Raw genomic sequence first — 22,365 nt, forward strand, 5'->3', positions numbered from 1 at the left:
CAAACAATTAATGGTCTTTTAAAATAACTTTTACTGCCTTATAAAAGTGTATTTGGTTATAATATGAATAGAGATTTTAAAGCAAGTAACTATAGCTATTTCATTTCAAACTTTAAAACTGCTGAAATTTTGTTACTTTTTCTCTTTCTCCAACTACCTTGTCATATCCTAGGAGATGAAATATTTTTTGTGCTTGCAAGTTCAGTTTTTAAATTATTTTGCTTAGTGATAAAACCACATTTAAATTTATTTTTTTTTTCAACGTTTATTTATTTTTGGGACAGAGAGAGACAGAGCATGAACGGGGGAGGAGCAGAGAGAGAGGGAGACACAGAATCAGAAACAGGCTCCAGGCTCTGAGCCATCAGCCCAGAGCCCGACGCGGGGCTCGAACTCACGGACCGCGAGATCGTGACCTGGCTGAAGTCGGACGCTTAACCGACTGCGCCACCCAGGCGCCCCATAACCACATTTAAATTTAAATATGGTTTCCTCGACCATAATTTGGTTTTGACATTCAAGCCGTGGGTCTTTTTTTCTTTACATGTAATTGTTAATTGCCACCCATTACTATATAACCACATGTCAGGCCAAGAAATATGGAGAGGATATTTTTTAATTATGAAGAATTCATTTGAGGTAACTAGGGCAACACTTCATATGTTATAGAACACTATAAAATTACAGAAAAAAAATTATAATTTCTCCCTTTTTAGTAAATATAATGTTGCTAAAAACTGACAAAAGAATTTTAAGTAACTTGTATTCAGCTACCTGCTGCTAAAAGGGTCAGTGTATGAACAATAGCTGCTGTTGCCAATAGCATAATTTCTTTTTATATATTGCCTAAGAATACATGGAAGAAACATTTTCTTTTACCTCCAGAAAAAAAGAAATTCATTCATTCACCTTTGCTTTCTTCAAGCCTCCAGAGCTGCTGGCTTGTTAACTAGAATACCTTACAGGGAATTCAAGGGTTCAATGATACGGGTCACCAAGAGGAGAGAGATCTTGCTTTATGAAATCAAGGAGGATATGGGAAACAAAGAAGGAAGAAAAGGTGATAAATAGGGCAGAAACATTATTTCCAACTCAAATTCCATATAATCTAGAAGCATTAAGTATTGACATATAAAAAATTACATGTATAAGAATGTTCAAAACAACAGAGAAATATGAAAACGTATACACCTTCTGAACCAACCATGGCATTTATCACCTCTTAAAATAAATATATTCTGCCTTATGTGATAATTATTTGCTTATTTTTTATCTTCTCGAGAATGGGGACTATATTTTTTCATCTTGGTAGTCTCTCTAGTGGCAAACGCTTTTAGCACTCAAAGGAATATTTTTGCATGAATGAATATGGACATCAGTGCTGAGAGAAAGCTAGACTGTCAGGGATGGCATATGTTTGGAAAAAGCTTTAGAGGAGGTGAATGTCAAGTATTTTGTACCAAGGTAAGGACAAGTTACGAACTTTGGGAGAAGGTGTGGGTAGGTTTTTGTATGACAGTCAGAAGCAAACTTTCTAATGGGCATTTAATTATTGCTTTGTGTCCATAGTTAATCATAGTAGGAAGAAGGCTGAGAAAAAATTAGAAGATTTGGGCTCTAATTTTTATTCTACCACTTATGTAATAAGACTTTGGATAAACTACCCAATAGTTCTTCACAGCCCAGCTTTTTTATGTGTAAAAATTGAGGGACTTTGTAATCTATAAAGTGCTACTTGGTACTTTGAAGGCTGCATTGAAAAACACTATGTATTGACATTTGGTTTTTAGGCAACCTCATTATTAATTAATAAAAATCATTTAATTTCATGGCCTAATATTTTAAATTAGGTTTGAAGTAGACATTCTATATTTCATTTCCTTCATCTAATTGATTCAGTAATCTCTGATCAGTGTCGGATTCTCTATTAGATATATTCTCACAAAAGATTGAATCTCTGTATTTTTAAATTAACTTATGGCATAATATGATTTAGAGAATAAATTTATATGTGTAATATCTTTGCCTATTACTTCGCATGAAATATTAGACAACTAGGTTTGAATTGACCCTTAATTCAAAACCTTTAGTCAATTAGGCAGTCAGTCAACTAAGGGAGCATGGAGCTATCTACACCTATAATTTCAGTTCAATTTGGCTAATTGAACATGTCTACGGCTTTATTATATAATAATATAAAACACACAAAAAATTAGTTGTAATTTTTTTTTCAGCTGAAAGGATATTATTTATTAGCAAAATAAATGTACTAATGTTTTCCTAAATATGGAATTTTGATTATTTCTATTTCATCAGTTTCAAAGATTGCAAAATAAATACTTTAGTCTGAAAATAATAGAGCTAACCTATAAGAGAAAGAACTTTTTCCTGGTGATAACTTCAAGAGGTAGAAATAGTGTGTGTAAAAGGGTACAGAACTTAGCTTGGCACATGGGAGCACCCAGTAATGGTTGTTATTTTTATTATTTATTATACATGTGACACAGGGGTAATAGAAAAACCTTACAGTGAACTTCATTCTCATGGGTGAGCAAAAATTTATTAGTTCAATACAGCTTCCTGACTAACAAAGAAATGGCTGTGATTTTAAGATTGGCCCTTTTCAGGTCATTTTCATGACTAGGCATACTCACAGCAAAGCTAACAGTCTTCAAGGCCCAGTCATGTTGCAACATGAAGAACATGTTGCTTCTTAAGCCCATTACCATTTTGTGCCCCACCCCAAAAGATGACCTGATTTTAAATGGAATGTAAAGGGGTTATTTCCATAGGACATAGAAATCTTTATCTTTTTATTAGTTTGCAAGCTACTGTTTTTTCTAATTATTTTAAAGTTTTGTTTGTTTAAGATCTATCCAGTTATAGCTACAAGTAGTGTTGTATAGTTACAAGTAGTGTTGTATTGTTATTTTTGTACAGTTTTTGTATTCTGGTTACACATGTCATTTTAGGTAGAGTTTTAAAAATTTCAGAAAATGAAGAAAGTCTTTATTTTAAAATATATACTTCAAACTGTGACTAATTTTTTTTATTTTTTTTTCAACGTTTTTATTTATTTTTGGGACAGAGAGAGACAGAGCATGAACGGGGGAGGAGCAGAGAGAGAGGGAGACACAGAATCAGAAACAGGCTCCAGGCTCTGAGCCATCAGCCCAGAGCCTGACGCGGGGCTCGAACTCATGGACCGTGAGATCATGACCTGGCTGAAGTCGGACGCTCAACCGACTGCGCCACCCAGACGCCCCAAACTGTGACTATTTAAAAAAGAAATGACTTAGGTTCTCTATATGCTTGCCTGGTATCCCATTGAACATGAAATTATAGTTAACACATTTTTTAATGGAAAGACATAGAAAGACCTCAGTAGTAACAAGTTGCATAAACTTAGTCACGACACTGTTTTTTAATTTTCTCATCCTCAAAATTAAGAAGCTAGATTATATCCTCTTAGAGGTCACTTTCAACTTTAAAATACTGTGATTTCTTTTTAATAACTCAGTGATGAGTGAATAATTAAAAGTATGTGTCAGCATCAAATAACTTTCCTGGGCTTTTTTCTTAAACAAAGAGTGGCTCTATGCAAGTCCCCTTGTGTGTCTGAACATATTTTGTAATCTCAGGGGACGTTTGGTAGCTCCCTCTTTTCTAAAACTCAGAACTGCATGCCTGATAATTCTCTGAAGCTGGTCAGCTGTATTTCTGGCATCTGGTTCTGCAACGTTAAAAGAAGAAAAAAGTTTCCAGAAAAACAATCAATTGAATAGCAAACGAAGGACTGAGTGAATGGAGGAAGGAAGGGAGAAAGAGAGGGAGAAATGAAAAAAGAAGAGAGGATGAAAGGAAACAAAGGAAGGAGGGATGGATGGAAGGAAAGAGGCAAGCAGGCTAAATCCTTCCGATCTAGGAGTTCATAATTGAATGAGGGAAACACAGGTACATAAGTGATGCTCTTACAAAATAGGCTGTGTTATCTGATATAATAAAACTTAGCCATGCAAAGGAAGCATTAGGAGAGAAATGCTCATTTGGCTTGGAGAAACCTGGGAATACATTATAGAATAATCCATGAGGTGGAGGACATGTCAGGCAGAGGAAGAGCTGAAGCAAAGTTGCAGACGCATGTGAGCACAAGCTGTATGTTTAAGGAATAATTAGTAGTTCCTTAGAATGGAAATAACACAAATCGCGGTACACATTAGGAGATAAGGATGGATAAGCTGACAGGGACTAGGTTACAGAGCGCTTTGGATCACTCGGTTAAAAATCTAGAATGTTCTTCATTATAACCAGGGGCTTTGAAGGTATTTGAAGAAGTCACCAATATGAACAGATACTAATTCTAGTGCATCTTAAGATGCATTTATAAGGGAGATTAGAGACAGAAGTCCTATTCAGAGGCTACTGCTCTAGTCTAAGCAAGACGTAAATGTTATTCCTCACCATGTTTTGACTGTTGCCTTCATCCCAAATGGTCTTAATGCAAACCCAACTAATACTGCTGTATCTTCTAACACAAGGAATCAGAGTAGTGGGCCTCTTACAGATTTTCAACAGAATGTAATTATATCTGCCCTATTCCTGAATTTGGTAAGTCAGGGCGATGCTCACATCCTTTCAAGTTTCTCAGCACTTCGTGGTTATTCGGGCTATTATTTAGCCCTGATCTTCTTAGATACAAGTGCCTTGAGTTACTCTATGCTTTCTAAGGTATTATTATTTGGAAAGGAGCCTTCTCCATATCCCTAGTCCATTCATTTTTGTCATGTTTCTGCCTGCTTCACATTCTCAGGACCTTTGTCCTAATGCTATGTTCTCATGTTTTATTTCTGTTGCAGCTTTGGGGATGCTAGCTTGCCACTCAATATCTATAATATCTCCACCTTATATCCTAATAAACAATATAAATATTCTCTCAAAATCACAAAAATAAGCCATGGGATATTTAAAAATATTTACAAAGGACCAAGTATCAGGGATGCTTGTGGCTAAGGAGCATTTCTTTATGATATTTCTTAATTCTAGCTAGATCTTAAAGGTTTCTCATCCAAGGGTTTGGAAAAGCATTTAGTCACAATGCTGGTTTAAGTGCTTTAACACTGACTCTTCTCTCTTTTGGAAAAGTCTGGGCTTGTTGGTTTGCACTAACAGCAGGCATTCTGTTCTACTCTCTGTCAGCTTGGATATACATGAAATATTATATATATCAAAATGGGGTATTGTTATTTATATATTTAACAGTGTGGGAACACAGACTTTGAGAATATTCTTAATTGAAGCAGAAATTTCAGGTGATATTTGTTTGAGATATTACTGGATAAATAAAGGGCATACAAATAAATATACAACTCATTAAAGTTATTGAAAAAGAAAGAAAACCCATTTACTTTATGTGGATATATCTAAATCAATAGATGACTAAGGAAGCAATATAGAAAATATTTGAAAGTTCTTTGTAAACCATAAAAACTATCCACATTTTAATAATTATTGGTGTTATGGTCACGGATTGTTACATTCCCTGGTTTAACTTTCCTTGATGCCAAGTATAAGCACAATTACAAAAACTAACCCAGGTTAATAGTTTCAAGAATAAAAAAACATGAATTTCCAAGTCAGGTTTGGTGTTTTCCTACGTTACGTAAAATAAGCCAACCTGGTGTCAAAGGACAATACCTTATTTTTTAAATGAGATATGGAATTGGGGACTTATTTATAATAAGACTTCACAGCTCTTTTCAAGTTTTTTTTTTTTTATAAGTCAAGGCAAAATGTTTGAGATGATAGCCAAATGTTGATGAAAACTGAATTATACTCTAGAGCCTCTTTAATTTCATCACAGACTATGCCTCATTATTATCATGGTAAATATTTACTATGTGTCAAGACCTGTGATCTCATTTAAAGCTCACAGCAGGCTCAGAGAAGTTAAGAGACTTGCCCAAGATTGCATAGCTACCAGTAAGTGGGAGAGCATTTGCACATCAGTGTATTTCAACTCTATAGCTCATGGCCATTATGATACATTGCTTCTCATCATCAAAATCAGATGATAGATTTTCAGGCATCATAGATTATCTCAATATTGTTAGTGAAAGAATGTTCCTTTAGTCATTTCCATGAAGTCTGAAAATATTTTTACTGACACGAAACAAAACGAATGGTATACCATTCACTTGTTTGTAACAAAAAAAAAAGCCTGACAGGAGAATCTGAAGAAATCCAAACGGCAGCCCATGGCTGATACTGCTGTTTAAGGAGCCAAACTTCCCGTTCCCTGTTCTTAGTGTAGGACATTCATGCTCGCTGTCACAGAATGACTGCTGCACCCCTCTGCCCATGTTTAATCTCTAATCAGAAAAAAAAAAAGCAAAGAGGGAAAAGCAAATGGCCACCCCAGCTGAGTCAGCCCACTGTAACCAGAAAAGTAGTAGCTCTTTCCAACCCCAGTCCCTGGTTCCTGCTTACCTCACAGTGACGAGACCCAAGTCAAATGATCACCCTAGCTACAGGGAATCCTGGAAAATGAAGTTGTTTGTTTTTGTTCTCGTTGTTGGACTACTGAAATAAATCTGGATTCTTTTAGTAAAGAACAAAAAAAGAGAAAGAATATTGGTAGGCGTTCAGCAGCAACTGAGACCAATATATAGGTGTGGTAGACTTGAGTTACCTACATGAAAGGCCAGAAACCCATTCGTATACTCCTAATAGCTAAATATCCAGATATTTGTTACCGTAAAATTAGTAAGTGATATTTCTTGACTAATTAGAGTGGACAATATCGAAGAAGGAGAAGTCAAAGATAACTTACACATTTTCTATGTTTTAGTTCAATATTGAGCCTATTACAGGAGATTGGAGATACATGAATAGTTGGTTTGGGGTGAAAGAGAATAAATTTGGTTTTGGCCACATGAATTTGATGTACGTGCAAAACAGCATATGCACGATGCCCTGGAAATAACTGGAAATACAGGTCTGAAGCTTGGGAGATGAGTGAGAGCAGATGATAAGGATTTATTAGTCATTACGTGGTAGTGAAAATGCATAGATAATGGATTGGATCATCCTGGGGGGAGACATTCATAGTGAAAAGAAAAGGCTAACAATCAAAATTTGGGGAAAATATAATTTAAAATCAGGTCAGGGAATGTGAAGCTGGCAAAGGAGATTAAGAAGGAATAGCGAGGGAGACTGGTGAGAAACCATGAGTGACGGTATCTGAGAAGACATTTATGGAAACATTTCAGAAGGATAGAGGGCTTCAATCATACTAGATGTGACAGCAAAATCAAGCAAGAAGAAAACTAAAGACACTACCAGCTGGTAAATTAGGATATTATTGATCGTTTTGTTTGTTTTTAAGAACAATTTCAGTAAACAGTAGAGTAGATTTCTTCTGAGGAAGAAAGTGATAAATGCATTTGTTAAGGGCAAAAACATGAGTTCTGTAGCTACCTGAGATCTGTAAACCTGGAATTTCATTGCAGAACTGGCCTTTCCATTTCTAAAACTTATGAGAAGTTAATGGAAATAAATAACAGGTGATGAGATCAGCTGATTGCTAATAGATACAGAGCTCCCCCAGAGCTCTAAATTAAGAGAGTCATAATTGACTACTAGCTATAACTCCTTCTCTACAAATTCTCCAGGAAAAATTATTAAGCTTACAAGTTTTCCTGAGACCAAAAGGCAGTTGGCTCCTTGGCATGTTTTGGCTTATAGGCTAACGGCTACTCTTTTTATTATTACAGTGTTTTCCCTTAAGCTCTTTTTGCTGTTCCATCTTTCACAAGATTTCCCTGGATGAGTAATTTTACAGACAGGACATCTTATTGCCCCTCACTCATGGTCTCCAGATTAATCTCAGGGAATCGTACAAACAATGCATGTGTTTCTAAATCCCGTGCTTGGTAGTATACACCAAATCTGCACTTGGTAACTTAGTAACTTGAAAGCAGCCATAGTGGGAGTATTTGTTCCTCAGAAATTAGCAAACTCTGTAAATCAGAACTCTTGGATACCTGGTTGTTGACCATATGTCAGTGCACCACTGCCTATACCCACCATGGAGAATAAAAGGGTCAGGTGACTAAACTCTATTCAGCTATTACCACAGTATTTTATACTCTAACTTGATGCTTCATACTGGAGATAATACTCTAGGATACAGTCCAGATAAAACAACCATTCCATTCATTTTTACTCATTAAACATTTATTGAGTTGCTACTATATGCCAGGCAAGGATCTAGATAATGGGAATACATACTAAAATATTAAGACAGTTATTATCCTCAGAGATTTTAAATCTAGCAAGATAGATAGGTAGATCATTATGTGTGTGTGTGGCGGGGGGGGGGAGAGATACACACATGATAAAACTGTGAGAAAAGCATGAGGAAAGTAGCTTATGAACACACAGGGCAGTAACTAACTCTCCTTGAAGGAATTAAGGAAGAGTTTTCTAGTGGGAATTTCATTTGCAGACTATTATTTACAAGGCTGAATCTTAAATTAGCCTTCAATTTTCTGTAGCTTTTCCTCACTTCCTTCTCCCTCTCAAGTGAAGACCTTATCATGCAATACCCTCTTGAGGAGTCCTATCTACACAAAATTATCTCTAATAGATTTTTACACAGTGCAACATTCAAATCAAGCACCAATAAGAGCCTTAGCTAGGATAAAAGGAAAATTATCTGGAAGTAGCTCCTCAAAGGGAGAGTCCCTGCAGTTGTGGTACTTATCAAGAAACAACAGGACTCTCTTTGAATTATGATCTGAAATCCTATAAAAATCGGTTAGCGCAAAGGATAGCATCATCTTGCTGACATGATTATTTTATTGACCACAGGGCGAAGACTCCCCGTGCTCTGTTCTTGTCTCCTCTAGCCCCCAAGACTGGTGTCAAGAGCCCTGTCCAGAACTTCAGCTTCTCTGTGTTCCAAAGATTTTGTTTGCCCTATTTTTTCCCAATCTTATGATCTACTCTGAATGTGATATGAATATTCCTCCAACTATTTCTTGATGACATAAAACATTTTTTCTTCAAACTTGGACTTTTTTAGTGCCTGGTATTTTGCAATAACCAATCCTTGGACTAGATTTTTAGACAACATGGCAGTTTTCTGGTAACAAGCAATGTTCAAAGGAACTCATAATCCCACCCCTGTGTTTTGTGCAAGAAGTTCCACGTACAAAGCTCAAATAACATGAGTTGGTGAAATGGCTGTTAGAGAAATCAAACTAGGAAATTACCTAATCTAAGAGCTTCCAATAAGTATACTGGAAAAATGAAAATCTTATTTTAGAAATTTGAATTTACTTTTTTCTCAAGAATATTATTCTAAAATTTTAATAATAACTTTCCTTTTAATAGAGCTTTGATGATATGCTATTACTTTCCACTAATGTTAGATAAATAGGGAGGACATTAACTTTTCTAGGCCACTTAGGAACTCTTTAGAGTCTGGAACATCCTGAAGAATAATAGTTTCCTGTAAATTTTTCTGGTTCATGATGTGCTTAATAGTAATGTACAAAACATCAAAATGCTGTCGGGAAAAGCTTCCTTACTCTCTTCCAAGATTTTAATGATCCCAATCAGGGCACAATTTTCAGCTGAGATTGTATAATCCTATGCAATAAATCTTCTTTGTTTTCGTTCCATTAAAGAGAATGGTGAGCATATCATCCATTGTTCATCTGTCAGCTGTAAACTAATACATGCTAATCGTTGAAAACATTTTTTATTGTATAGTGCCAAGACAACACCAACCATTTTCTAAATAAGTGAACTTATTTGCATTCATAACTACCTTGGTACAATAATAATTTAGCTGCTTCTATCTCACTGTTAAACTATAAACTTTTGTTTACCAGACTTTAGGAAAAGAAAAAATATAGTTAGGAAATTGTTTTAAAAAATGAATTGTTTTAAAAGTTAACTCTAGTATTAGGTCATTTATTACTTTGATTTCTGGGGGGTTTTGGAGTTGTATGTATATATGAAGATCTTATATTCTAAGTATATTCAAAATATGTTCTTCTGAAGTTTTATTTATAAAAATATTTTTCCCATTATTTCTCACTTTCTGTATTTCTCATTCTGTTTATCATATGTAAATTTGTAATGGAAACTTGAGCCCTACCCCAAAGGTAAACATATCAGTTGCTTAGAAGTAGACAGAGAAATGCAGTTAATGCAAGCCTTGAGAAGGTAGTAGAATCATCATCAAACTAGAGCTTTGACTAATTTGCATACTTTCTTTATATAAACTTTTCCATTCAGTGTCTTTTTATTTAATGACTTTCTGCTTAGGCACTGGAAATGAGCAGTTGCTATGTGCTAAGCGCACTACTGAGTATTTTAAACATATCATGTCTCTTCCTCCTCACAAAAATCCTTACAAAGGGATTTATCCTTATCTTACTGGTATGAAAACTAAGGCATAGAGTTTAAATTAAATTAAATCTTTGACTCTTAGGTGCGAAAAGAGTTACAAGAATAAGGAAGATATTATCCTGGCCTTCAGGAGCTTATATTCTAGTAAAGAGTATGAAATTAGACATGAACACACTTACACATACACACATGTACCCCTTTAACATGAAGTAGTATGTTGAATTCTATAAAAGCATAAAACTATAATATAGTATGTGGAAACTTATTTTTCCCTAAATTTTTCATTTCCAAAATTTTAGCTGAGCAAACTAGATTATCTAAGAGGTCTTAACCAAACATACGTGCAATGTACCCCACGTGGTTTTTTTTAACCAAATTCTTAAGCCTTAGGCTAACCTGTACGCACCTATGAATCATAGCAACAGAAGCAAAAGTCATGACAACTTAAAAAGACAAAGGTTAGAGTGTGCAAAGTCAGAATTCTAACTAGTGAAATACAAAAGTCAAGTAAAATGTAGGTTTCAGAAATGAAGGCATAGCAATCAGACAAGAACCAATCAGGGAGACAGGGGATACACAGGAACAAGTTGGCTTCGGATATCAAAATGAAGTACTAGAAACAAATATTAAAAATGTGGCATCTTCTGTGTCAGTCAAGAAGTGTCATGTATTTCCTGCCGAGATAAAGCTATTTCTCATCCTGTAGTTGGGAATCCGCAGTCGTTGGTAAGATCATGGGATATGGATAAAGCTGGTCAAATGGGGAAGGTGAGACCTGAGGACATACTAGGAGTCAGTGGAAAAGTTTGCTTTAATATTTAAATTTTTTTATAAACATATGTTCTGAAATGAATCTCTTGAACATATGTAGAAATGATTATATTCTCATTGTAGCTTAGAGCAGCCTTAAAATAATATATTGATTGTTGGTTCTACCCAATATTTTTTTCAGTGAAGATGTACCTGGAATGATACTGAAACAGTATTCAACTACTATCTAATCATCATCACCATCATCGTCATCATCATTTGTCATTTATTAAACACTTGTTCTATGTTGATATTGTGCCAAGTGTTTTTTACATACATTATCTTAATCCTTGCAGCAAACCTAGGAAATGGGTACAGCGGTCTGTATTTTAACACATACAGAACTGGGACTTACAGAAGCAATTGGCCCAAGATTACAAACTTAATAATTTGTGAGGCCAAAATTCAGATCAACAATTCAGTCTCACTCCAAAGCGTGTGCTCTTAGTACCTTATTATTTCTCACCACCTCCTAGAGTTAAAATGTAGGGGTTTTCATCTGCTTTCAGTACATTTTTGTGTGCACTGGCTAACTTAGATAATGTTGGATCCACCCATTGAAATGTTATTCTACACAATGGCTGAAAACACTGTCACTTAAATTAAATTGTTTTTACTATTTTAATGTGGCTTCAGTTTGAAAAAGATATCGTGGACCAAATGTTCTCCAAATAAATTCACTGTAAATAAGTAATTACCTTTAAAATCAACATGAGGTTTCTATTTACACAGATACTTCCTGAAAACAAAGCAGCAAGTTTTGCAGAACTTAAGTGTATATGTTTTTTGATACGTGAGAGTTTATCCAACAAAGTGGGAAGTTAAAAGGGACTAAGAAAGGCCAATATCTCACCTAATTTGAATGTATATTTCTAGATTAAGGATTTGGTTATTAAAATTTTATGGAGCCTTAAAAATAATTCCCTTATTTTACATTTGAAGAAAAGGATCAGTTATTAACTCAAAAATATATAACTAGACACAGAGAGATACTGGGGGGAAAAGAATCCAGATCATTTGAATCTGATTTAATGTTTATACTATACCCTATTGCCATTCAATTTATCTTAGCCAGAATGTTTATATCTCTCTAATATTTGCAGTGAATTGTTATTCTTACAGGATGGTTTATTAGGTAAAGATTCTTCAAATCACAGTAAATTGTTTATATAAGATAATCATCTTTCTAAGGCTTTGTGAAATTTGCTAGTATCTATGCTTAGAATAATCTCCATTGCAAAACTGACCAAATAAGGATGTTTCAACATTATGTTTGAAGTACATATAAATAAAGAAAACTCTATTAGCAGATAGTCTCTTAACCCATTAATAGCCATCAGTTAGTAATGATACAGCTATAATACTGTATTTATTTATATTATTAGATAGCAGACATGCATTATTTCTAATTTTCAAAACCCCAAAAGGAAGATATTATCCCTGTTATTTTATAAACAGACTTTTAAAGATTAAATAATTTGCTCAAGTTTACCTAGCTAGTAAGAGTTTTTCTCACTCCAGGTTTTCCAGACTCCAAAGTCTATTCTTTTTTACACCCCAAATGTCATTAACATAAAGCATTTATGATGGTTTTCAACTTACCAGAATATTTGAACACCCATAACACCCTGCATGCTGGCTGGGTCAGATAACTATTCGGTTATTTCAATTCCAGGAAGTTTGAACTATTGTAAATAATAATGACTTTTCTAGTATTTCTAGGATTCATCAAAATTCCAGCAACCACCCAAAAATTCAACTCTCTTTTTTCTTGGCTTTCCGTTCAAAAGTTAGTGTTTTAATAATTAGATTTTACATTATCTCTAGGTTTTCAGTGAAGCATAATGGATTTCAGAGAACATTGATGGCTACTAAAATTGGTCTTTATAAGTTACAATGGCAACCTTATCACACTTTTTTTTTTTTTTCAAATTTTGTACAGAATAAAACAATTCTGCTTCCTTATGTTTATTTCCCAGATTTCACCTAAATGTTCTTCCCCGGGGCCATTGCTATTGTGAAACTGTTTTAATGGCCTTCATTGGGGGGGGGGGGGGGTGAAAATGCTCTAATTGCCTTTGCTAAAAACAAGGGTTTCATATAAATTGAATTTTTCTTTTAGGATAATTGCCATTCACTTTTGTTTTCTATGCCACTGAGTGGGGTTTTGCAGTATCCTCTGTGGACAATTAAAGTGCTGAAGTAGGAGAAGCTAATAATTGCTTTGTGCAGTAATACTGACAACCTCTGCGTGTTTGTCAATCTGTGTTAACAGTACCGATCAGGATGGGATCCTCATAGAGGGGCAGATAATATTTCCACTAAATCTTCGGACAGTGATGTAAGTGATATATCCGCGGTTTCCAGGACTAGTAGTGCTTCTCGTTTCAGTAGCACAAGCTACATGTCCGTCCAATCAGAACGGCCAAGAGGAAACAAGAAAATCAGGTGAGTAAGGGGATTTTGGCAGGAAATTCTTTTCAACATATTTTAGGTCTTTGATTTTCTTTGGGTAAACATAAAATCATTTACTTCGAAAGGTTACTATGTGTCATGAAGACAGGAAGAACTTCTGAACATACCGCTTTATATTATATTTTGGTCTATATTCAAACTACTGGCACAGAGAAGTTTTATAGAACATATAACATTTTTCTTCCTAGGCTACTTGATATGATATCATTAGTTCTTTTTTTTCATGTTTGCTATTCAGAAAGTAATTCTGTTACTATTCTGTCTTTACTGAAATGAAAGTGATGGGTAAGTGAAGACTTGAATTTTTTAATGTTCCAAGGAATATGAAAAATGATATTTTGGAGGGCTTTTTACCTAGCTGAATATACTTCCATGATTCAGAATACATAAGAGTATTACTTTTTTAGTAGGATGGTCCCCCACTCTCCTGACACCATTATGAGGGCATGGGAAATTCCTCAGCCTCTCAAGAAAATTTGTAAATGTAGCATATGTTACTATAATTCTCACTTATCACCTGACCTATAGATTTGATGGGCACCTAAGCTAATTTATTTCTTTACTCCCGTTACATCAGAAAAAAAATCTATAATGGAGACCACCACCTTTTTCCATGCAACTTTGTGACAGGAAAATATGCTATAAAAACAATTATGACTAAGTGTTGCTTACACTGTGCTTGCTTCTGGTATACACTGGAAAGAAAAGTATTCAATGTTTAAAAGATGTAATTTTTATTTATGTTTTTAGTAGTTTTCATTACATTTCTGTTTAATTTCATATGCATTTTTTTTTCTTGACTTTTTCTTTCTTGTTTGTGTTTATTTGCATGCCTTCGATTTGTGTTGCTTTCAAAAGGCCAAAGGGAGTAGAAGAGGGAGGGCAAGAAGGGGATAAACACGAAGAGATAGTTCATGAGGAGGAAGAGGTAAAGCAAGAAAGACTTAATGAGAATGAGAAAGGGACAGAGATCACAAACACAAGTAATAAGGAGAAAAACAGAGAATCAGGAGACGAGGAAAAAGCACAAGATATACCTGAGCAAGGGAAAGAAAAAGAACAGTGGAATAAAGAGGATTTGCAAAGACGATTTTCACAAGATGATGACAGGTAAAATTTGCTTATTTTTGTAGACACTTCCCATTAGTAATGTAGCCCTTTGTCCTAGTTCTAAAGACTATTTTGCCATTTACATTTGGTTTATTTTCTTGTGTTTTATCTATTTAGCTTCTAATACAACTAATTCATATATTGCAAATTACTATCAAATAGATTGACTAATGAAACAGCCTTTAATTTATATCCACTAACTCTGAGTGTCTGATTTATTCAATTTTCTTTATGACCAGCTGAATCAAATGTAAATTTCCCTTAGTTCCTTTAGCGTTAATTGCTGCATATCTTCTCCATTTGTAGAGTCAAAATTTTTAAAATGAGATTCTGAAGGGCCTGAAAAAACTTAGCCTACTTCATAAAAAATATTATACGCTGGAAACAAACTTTTAAGACGATTGGCAAATTTGCTAATAGAACGTAAGCTTTATTTGGTCTCTGGCTCCCTTGCTTCTTCTTAGTTTTCTGGTGGGTTCTAGCCTCGTTTTGAACACTGAGGAAGGTTGCGAATCAGGAGCAGTGCTCTTTGATACTCTGAAAAGAAAGGATAGATGCCCAGGGTTTATTAGAAAGCAAACACGTTGGGTTAAGTCCCTCTAAAAATTCAGGCAGCTAGAGAAACTGCCAGAGAAGGAACTTTGGACAGGTAAGAAAGGAGGAAACATAAGCAACAAGGTATAAAAACAACCATGTTTTCATTTTCATAACACAGGCACCAAGTGGGTCTGAAGCTATCTTCACAGTGCTGTACTGAAAGTCAGCACAAATACACAGTAAACCTCCTTTTTCTGCCTGAGGAGATGAGGTTTCTGTAATTACATTTCTCAGAGACCAAGAATTGCAAATCATGTCCATCTTAGAGGAGTTTGGGTTTCTAGCTGTCAATCCAGAATTTTATTTGTTAGTACATGGTTGGCTTGATAAACACACCCTGTTATAAGTCAAACTTTGCATTATTATATTTAAATGCAGTTTCATTTTATACATACTCATGATTAATAAGAAAGATAATTGGGGCAGTTTTTTACCCCATCAGTATACAATTCAGTAGTTTAGTCTATGACACTTCAATTTTTGTCTCAGATTGGTATATTTAATTATATCTGTGATCTATGAAATTTCCTGTATAACAGATATTAAACCGAAGAGGGATCCTAAGTTTGGCATGTTGTGATTTGAGTCAAAACTAGTAATTTCAAATCTACTTCATTACTTATCTAATTTTTGATAATTACACTGGTTTGTTAAGAAAGACTTGTTTGGGGCGCCTGGGTGGCTCAGTCGGTTAAGCGTCCGACTTCAGCTCAGGTCATGATCTCACAGTTTGTGAGTTTGTGCCCCGCGTCAGGCTCTGTGCTGACAGCTCAGAGCCTGGAGCCTGCTTCACATTCTGTGTCTCCCTCTCTCTCTCTCTGCCCCTTCTCTGCTCATGCTCTGTCTCTCTCTGTCTCAAAAATAAATAAACATTAAAAAAAAAAAAAAAGACTTGTTTGGCATAGGATGATTTCATCATTAGTTCACAGAGAAAAGTTTCCCAAGGTTTCCTTTTAAATATAGACAGAGAGTTTCCTATCCTCCAAAAGCAGAGCAAAATGTAGCTCTCTACTGTGTTTTTCTTTCTACATACTGTGTAGAGGAGAACACACAAGCCCAAAAGTCTAACATGCGGGCAGGGGTTTGGAGAAGATTTTAACTTTAAATTCTCAATTTTTAATATTACTTTCTCCATCATTTTCTTTAGGGAAAGAGTACATTATTTTGCAGGAGAAAGGGAAAGATGGTATATTCCTAGCAATCTGAGTCGTCAAGGCACCGTACTCAGCTTAAGTGACTATGTAAGACTTCTGAAACTATAAACTAAAGGGAGCCAGGCTACTGTCTCTAGGGAACATATATTCTATAAGGTGCCACAAAATGTCAACTGCAATTACTTGTAGGAAACATTTGGTGTCACTAATTATTACAACGTAAGATCTTGAATTTGCTTCCATTTCTTAGAATAAAATGAACAATGTTTATTGCGAGGAAATATGTCTGAGTACTCCCAGTAACATTTTGTTTTGGAAGTTGATGAACACAATCCTAGGTTGTTTAAAAACAACGTACGAGCTTACACAACATTATTGGAAATAATCTTATTCCATAATACACCACTGACATTTTATGCCTTTTAAACAGTAATGCAAGTTTTATACAGGAAAAAAATCTGACTTCAGAGTTTAAGTATTTATAACATTGTTAGAACTTAATATTAACACAGCGACTGCAATGAGGCAAATCCATTATAGTTGCTCTTTTCATTACAGTAATTAGATATCATTGCATGATACAGAATTATGTTGTTTGTGGTCTAGTAGTCACATTAGAGGATGTCTTTTCTGAATATACAAGTAGGAAATGAATAGCAAAAAGTAAATTCAAAAAGGTTCATTAAATATTTAAATATAAAATTTTTCAAAGTTGGTTAATAAATATATTCGTATTTAGATATTTATACTCATATATGTATGTAAGCCTGATTAAACCCCTATATCATTAATGATTTTTTGGTAAACTCTAGAAAATACAAGATTATGTTAACTATTGAAAATATTTTTTCTCACTCTATATCCATGTGAATATGTTCTAAATTTTATATCTCTATACATTTGCTGATTATATACCATATATATGTGGTACGCTGGCTCAGGAAAAAAAAAGAAGTTTTCAGAGGTAAGGGGAAATCATTTATTCAACCAAAACTTATTCAGAAAACATCTCAAGCACTATACTAAAAACTGGGGATAGAAATGAAATTAAGCATTTCTAAATATCTAAGCCTGAGAGTGAATCATTTTCTTAGCCTTGTGTGAGTGGACATTTAAGGATAGCTCATATCCAAAAAAAAAAAAAAAATGCCATCAGTATACCTAAACAAATTCACAAGCATATTTGAGGAAGGAATTTGGCACAGAAAGGAGGATATCTTTAGTAAATCTGCAATGGAAGATAGAAAAAACAAATACTGAAAAGTATGATATTATCAAAACCAACAATGTTGGTAACTTTACCATCAAATGAGACTCATCTATTCCTCCAGGTTTTGTTCTAAGGATACAAGCCAAAAGAAAAAATTCAAGAAAGTTGTTCCCTATAAATTTTTAGTTTTCTCAGGCACGTCTGTGAAGGCTGGAGAATTATAATTTCTCTTTTTAAAGAGAATGTTTTTGGGGTAGGGTCATTTGTTAAAGGAAAAAGTTTGGCATCTATTCAAATATTCATGAAGAGCTGATTTTAAGTGACTTTAGCCATCTAAATTGTCTAGCTAAAAGTTCTTATAACTTTTAGAATGGCAAGCAGGATAAAATACTTGAATTCTCATCCTGACTCCGTCACATTAACCTACCTACTTGGTCTGGGCTTTTTTGCTTGTCAGTTAGAGGAATGGATGATTGACACGCCTTGCCATAGTTTACGTGAACATAGTGCACAGCCACCAGGAAAGTAAGCATCTTCTGTTAGATTGATGATTTGCCTTTATTATCTTGAGCTCAAGAGATCATTGGTTCTGTGACTAACCAAACACTAGTAGAACAAACAGCTCAACATAAGTTTCCATCATTTGGCAGATGTTTCCAACATTTAGATGACCAGTATTTAGTACTCCATTGATCAAGCTGAGTTTTTCATTTTTCTAGAAGTGTGTTTGAGTACCAACTCATCCCATATGGCGTACTGATGGACTGTGCCATTCTGCTTATGTATTACTGATGTCCTGTGTTTTGTTTTGTTTCTTTCTCATTAAAGCTATCTATCTTCTAGTTAATACTACTGAAATCTTAAAAGCTCCAGTAACTTCTCTGTTTATTGATTGTGCATGAAAAGGAAACTTTAAATTTTGTAAATACCACTCTTAGAATTTTCATTCTGTAAGTTGGGGTGGGGCCCAGGAATTTGCATTTGTAAAACAAATACCCCAGGTGGTTATGATGCTATCTATCCTTTCTTTTTTGTTGCTTTTATTTCCTAATGAATTTTAAGATCAGCTTGTCAACTGGGGGGAGGGGGGGAAGCAGTTGAGATATTGACTAGGATTTGTTTAATTGGATTAATTTGGGGTCTATTGGCATTTTAAAATATTATCTTGCAATCTATCAGCATGAGATGTTCCATTTATTTATGTTTTCTTAACTTTCTTTCAATGATGTTTTATAGTTTTCAGTGTACACATCTTGCACTTTTTTGTTAAATTTATTCTAAGCATTTTTTGGTGCTACTGTAAATGGAATTGTTTATTAATTTCCTTCTAGTACTGTTCATTGCTAATATGTAGAAATTCAATTTATTTTTGTATATTGATCTTATATCCTACAGCCTTGCTGCATTTCAGTTATTAGCTCTAAAATATTTTTGGTAATTCCCTAGGATATTCTATATAAGAGATCATGTCATCTGGGAATAAAGATAGTTTTACTTCTTACTTTCCAATCTAAATGTCTTTTATTTCTTTTTCTTGATTATTTGACCTGGCTAAGACCATCACTACAATGTTAAATAGAAGTGGCTCATAGGGAGTTCTTAAATGATACTGCCAGGTAGAATTACTGTGCATTAGCTGTAAATTCATTTTTGAGGATATTTTCTCCAGGGCCACTCATCCATTTTAAAAATAGTCCATGGAAAACTTTCTTTTAAAATTCTATGATTATTTCTCCTAAACAATTGATATATCTGCTTTACAGAAAACAAAACAGTGCAGCCCATTGTATGTTCTCTTTACCTAGTCTATCAGGAAGTTCAAGTTCATAGCCAAAATCTAATTCCATTCAATTTCTTGAACTACATTATATCATACATAATAATTGACAACCTCACTTTTGCCTCCTTGTTGAGGCTTTGCTTTTCTACTTCTATTTTACTATAATTTTGAGTTCTGAAACTTTTTGTTGAAACTGCCTCAAGTTATATATGGTACTAAATCTTAACCGTTTTCATATTTTATTGTGTAGACTTTTAGAATTTGATCCCATTCCCATTCTCTTCTTCTTGAAATGCTTTTTTCTCTGAGTTTCTGTAATTGTACACTCCTTTAACTCTGCATTCATCTCTTTGGTCACCTTGGTGTTTTCTGTGAGCTTTCTGTATGCTTTTATGTTGATATTTTCCAGGATGTCATCCTGGGGGTCCCCCCCACTTTTTTACTCTACACAGTCTGTCTTGTCAGTGCACTTCAATTCCATGGCTTCAAGTAGCATCTGTATGTTAATGACTTCCAAATCTGTACCTCCAGCCAAGATCTCTTTCTTACTCAACTGCCAGATCCATCCAGTCCTCTTCTGTCCATCTTCTTGTCTGTCCGGGAGACATACCAAGCTCAACATGTGAAATTAAATTCATCACACCCCTCACCAAACAAGCAACCAAAGTGAATGACCTGCTTTTCCATTTGTACTCTCTTTCCCAGTTCTCGGTACCCATGTTCTCACATTTGCCCAAGTAGCAACCTGCACATCACTCTTTACTAGTCTTTCTCCATTGAACACAATTCCTGGCCTCCAATCACCAAATCTTATTGATTCTGATGCTAACTCATTTCTGAAATATGTCAATTTCTTCCTAATCCTATTTCCGCTTCCATAAATTAATCTGTTATCTCTTATGAAGATTAGTTTAGTAGAAAATTTTTATCTTTTTGAGCTCATTATGATAATAGCATAAAAAATGAGTAGTCAATTTCTCTGAAGTAGTTCATTTGTGAATTATATACTTTAAAAAGATGAATTTTGGAATTATATCTTTAAAAATGCTCAAAAAAATAGGACGCCTGGGTGGCTCAGTGGGTCAAGCATCTGATTCTTGAGCTCAGAGTCGTGAGCACAAGCCCCATATTGAGCTCCACGCTGGATGTGAAACCTACTTAAAAAAAAAAGAAAAAGAAAAACTCAAAAAATACAAAAAAACCCCACAAACATTTAAAAATGCTCAAAATTATCTGCAAAAAAAAAGAATCTGTATGTGGCTTCTTCAATAAACGAGTGTAGTAGTGATAAATGCAGATGATACTTTGTTTAAAGTTTAGTTTGTCCATCATATTTTCTTCTATTCCATTTCTCCTTCAGAGCTACCTTTCCCTAAAATGTTTATCTCTGTTTTAAAACAATTCTTGCATACATTTTTCACATCACCACGGTTCTTTTATTTTTTTAAGTTTATTTATTTTTGAGAGAGAGAAAGAGAGAACACAGTAGAGGAGGGGCAGGGAGAGAGGGAGACAGAATCTGAAGCAGGCTCCAGGCTATGAGCTGTCAGCACAGAGCCCAATGGGGGGCTCAAACCCTCCTGCAGTGAGATCATGGCCTGAGCCAAAGTCAGGCACTCAACCCACTGAGCCATCCAAGAGCCCCCACATCACCAGGGTTCTTAAGATGAATAAAACACAGACGTTATTCTCAGGAAAAGGTAATGATTTTCTGTTCTCTTTTTTTATAGCCCCAAATTTCTCCTTTGCATGTAAATATAAGCGTTGGCCTGAAACTGTGAACTCTCTCTATATATCAAAGACTCTGTTAATCAGTAAATGAACTATTCTCTTGAGTTAACTGATTGTCCATCGTATTATTTTCCATTTGTGGTAAATCTTGGGTGTGTTTATGACTTCACAGTCTCCATAGTAGATCCCTGACAGTGAGAGATTTGAGATTTGATCACATATATGGTCTGAAGGGAAGGAGCGTTTGAAGATAAAGTACTGAAAATGCACAGATACTAGAGTGGGACCCTGAAGATGCAGGAGGGGTTTGGGTCAGAAGCATAGATGGATTGGCTCAAACCAGAAAAAAGACACATAGGAAAATAGGTAAGTGTTTAGATTGGGAGTGGGAAGTGGTCATCACTACCTGATGGTCATAATTTTCTCAAACACATAAGAGGCAGAATATAAAAGTTTGGAGGCTGAATTGGAGATTGGACTTGAAGATTTGGAAGAATTGCTGAAGAAAATAGGAAAAGTAACAGACGGAGGACAAATTAAAGGGTTGATGAATAGTTCCATAGATCCAACTGAGGGACAAGTCCAAGAGACACCAGCAAGGAGAGTAGCGTGTTCTTTTCTAGCAGAACTGAGCTGATCCAATTGTAGGTACAGAAGTCAGATTGTAGCATTTGTGGAGAATGGGAATTTTGATGGACAGGGCTGTTGGAAAAACAGCAATGGAAAGAAATCAAGGTTATTTATGTAAATGTCAATGCTAGACAAGAAGGAAGAAAAGTCAAGACAGGAACTGGTAGACTAGGAGAGTGTAGAGAAATTAAAAAGTTGGAAAACTGTACCATTTAGTACAAAAGCAAATCTAGGGAACCGGATGGGTGAGAGGTTTAGAGTATGACATTGAAACTCAAGATTGTGTGGTGAAGCTATTTCATTAGTTAGCAAATTCTAAGACATAGCCATTGGAGCAAGTAGAACAGAGTGATGAAAAGAGTAAAAGGTGAAGGTAAATAGAGATATATAAGTTTTGGAATTATGAAGCAGTTGGCTAGACCTTCTTAATGAATATGTAAGTCTGA

At 34.9% G+C, this 22,365-nt stretch overlaps 1 protein-coding gene across 49 annotated transcripts in view; it reads left to right on the forward strand.

Moving 5' to 3' along the window:
- The window catches only part of RIMS2 (regulating synaptic membrane exocytosis 2), a 617,389-nt gene that overhangs the window by 462,835 nt on the left and 132,189 nt on the right, over nucleotides 1-22,365 (forward strand). For 19 of the 49 annotated variants that reach the window (XM_040494185.1, XM_040494187.1, XM_040494172.1 and 16 more), the window contains 2 exons: nucleotides 13,508-13,680; nucleotides 14,566-14,817. The exons of 16 other annotated variants lie outside the window; for them this stretch is intronic. In XM_040494185.1, the coding sequence (XP_040350119.1) occupies nucleotides 13,508-13,680; nucleotides 14,566-14,817 (425 nt within the window). The remainder of the gene's footprint in view (nucleotides 1-13,507; nucleotides 13,681-14,565; nucleotides 14,818-22,365) is intronic. 14 more of the 49 variants (XM_040494223.1, XM_040494188.1, XM_040494190.1 and 11 more) reach the window with 1 other exon arrangement.

This window comes from Herpailurus yagouaroundi, unplaced genomic scaffold (assembly GCF_014898765.1).
Source record: "Herpailurus yagouaroundi ecotype Mexico unplaced genomic scaffold, PumYag 186, whole genome shotgun sequence".
Lineage (NCBI taxonomy): Eukaryota > Metazoa > Chordata > Mammalia > Carnivora > Felidae > Herpailurus > Herpailurus yagouaroundi.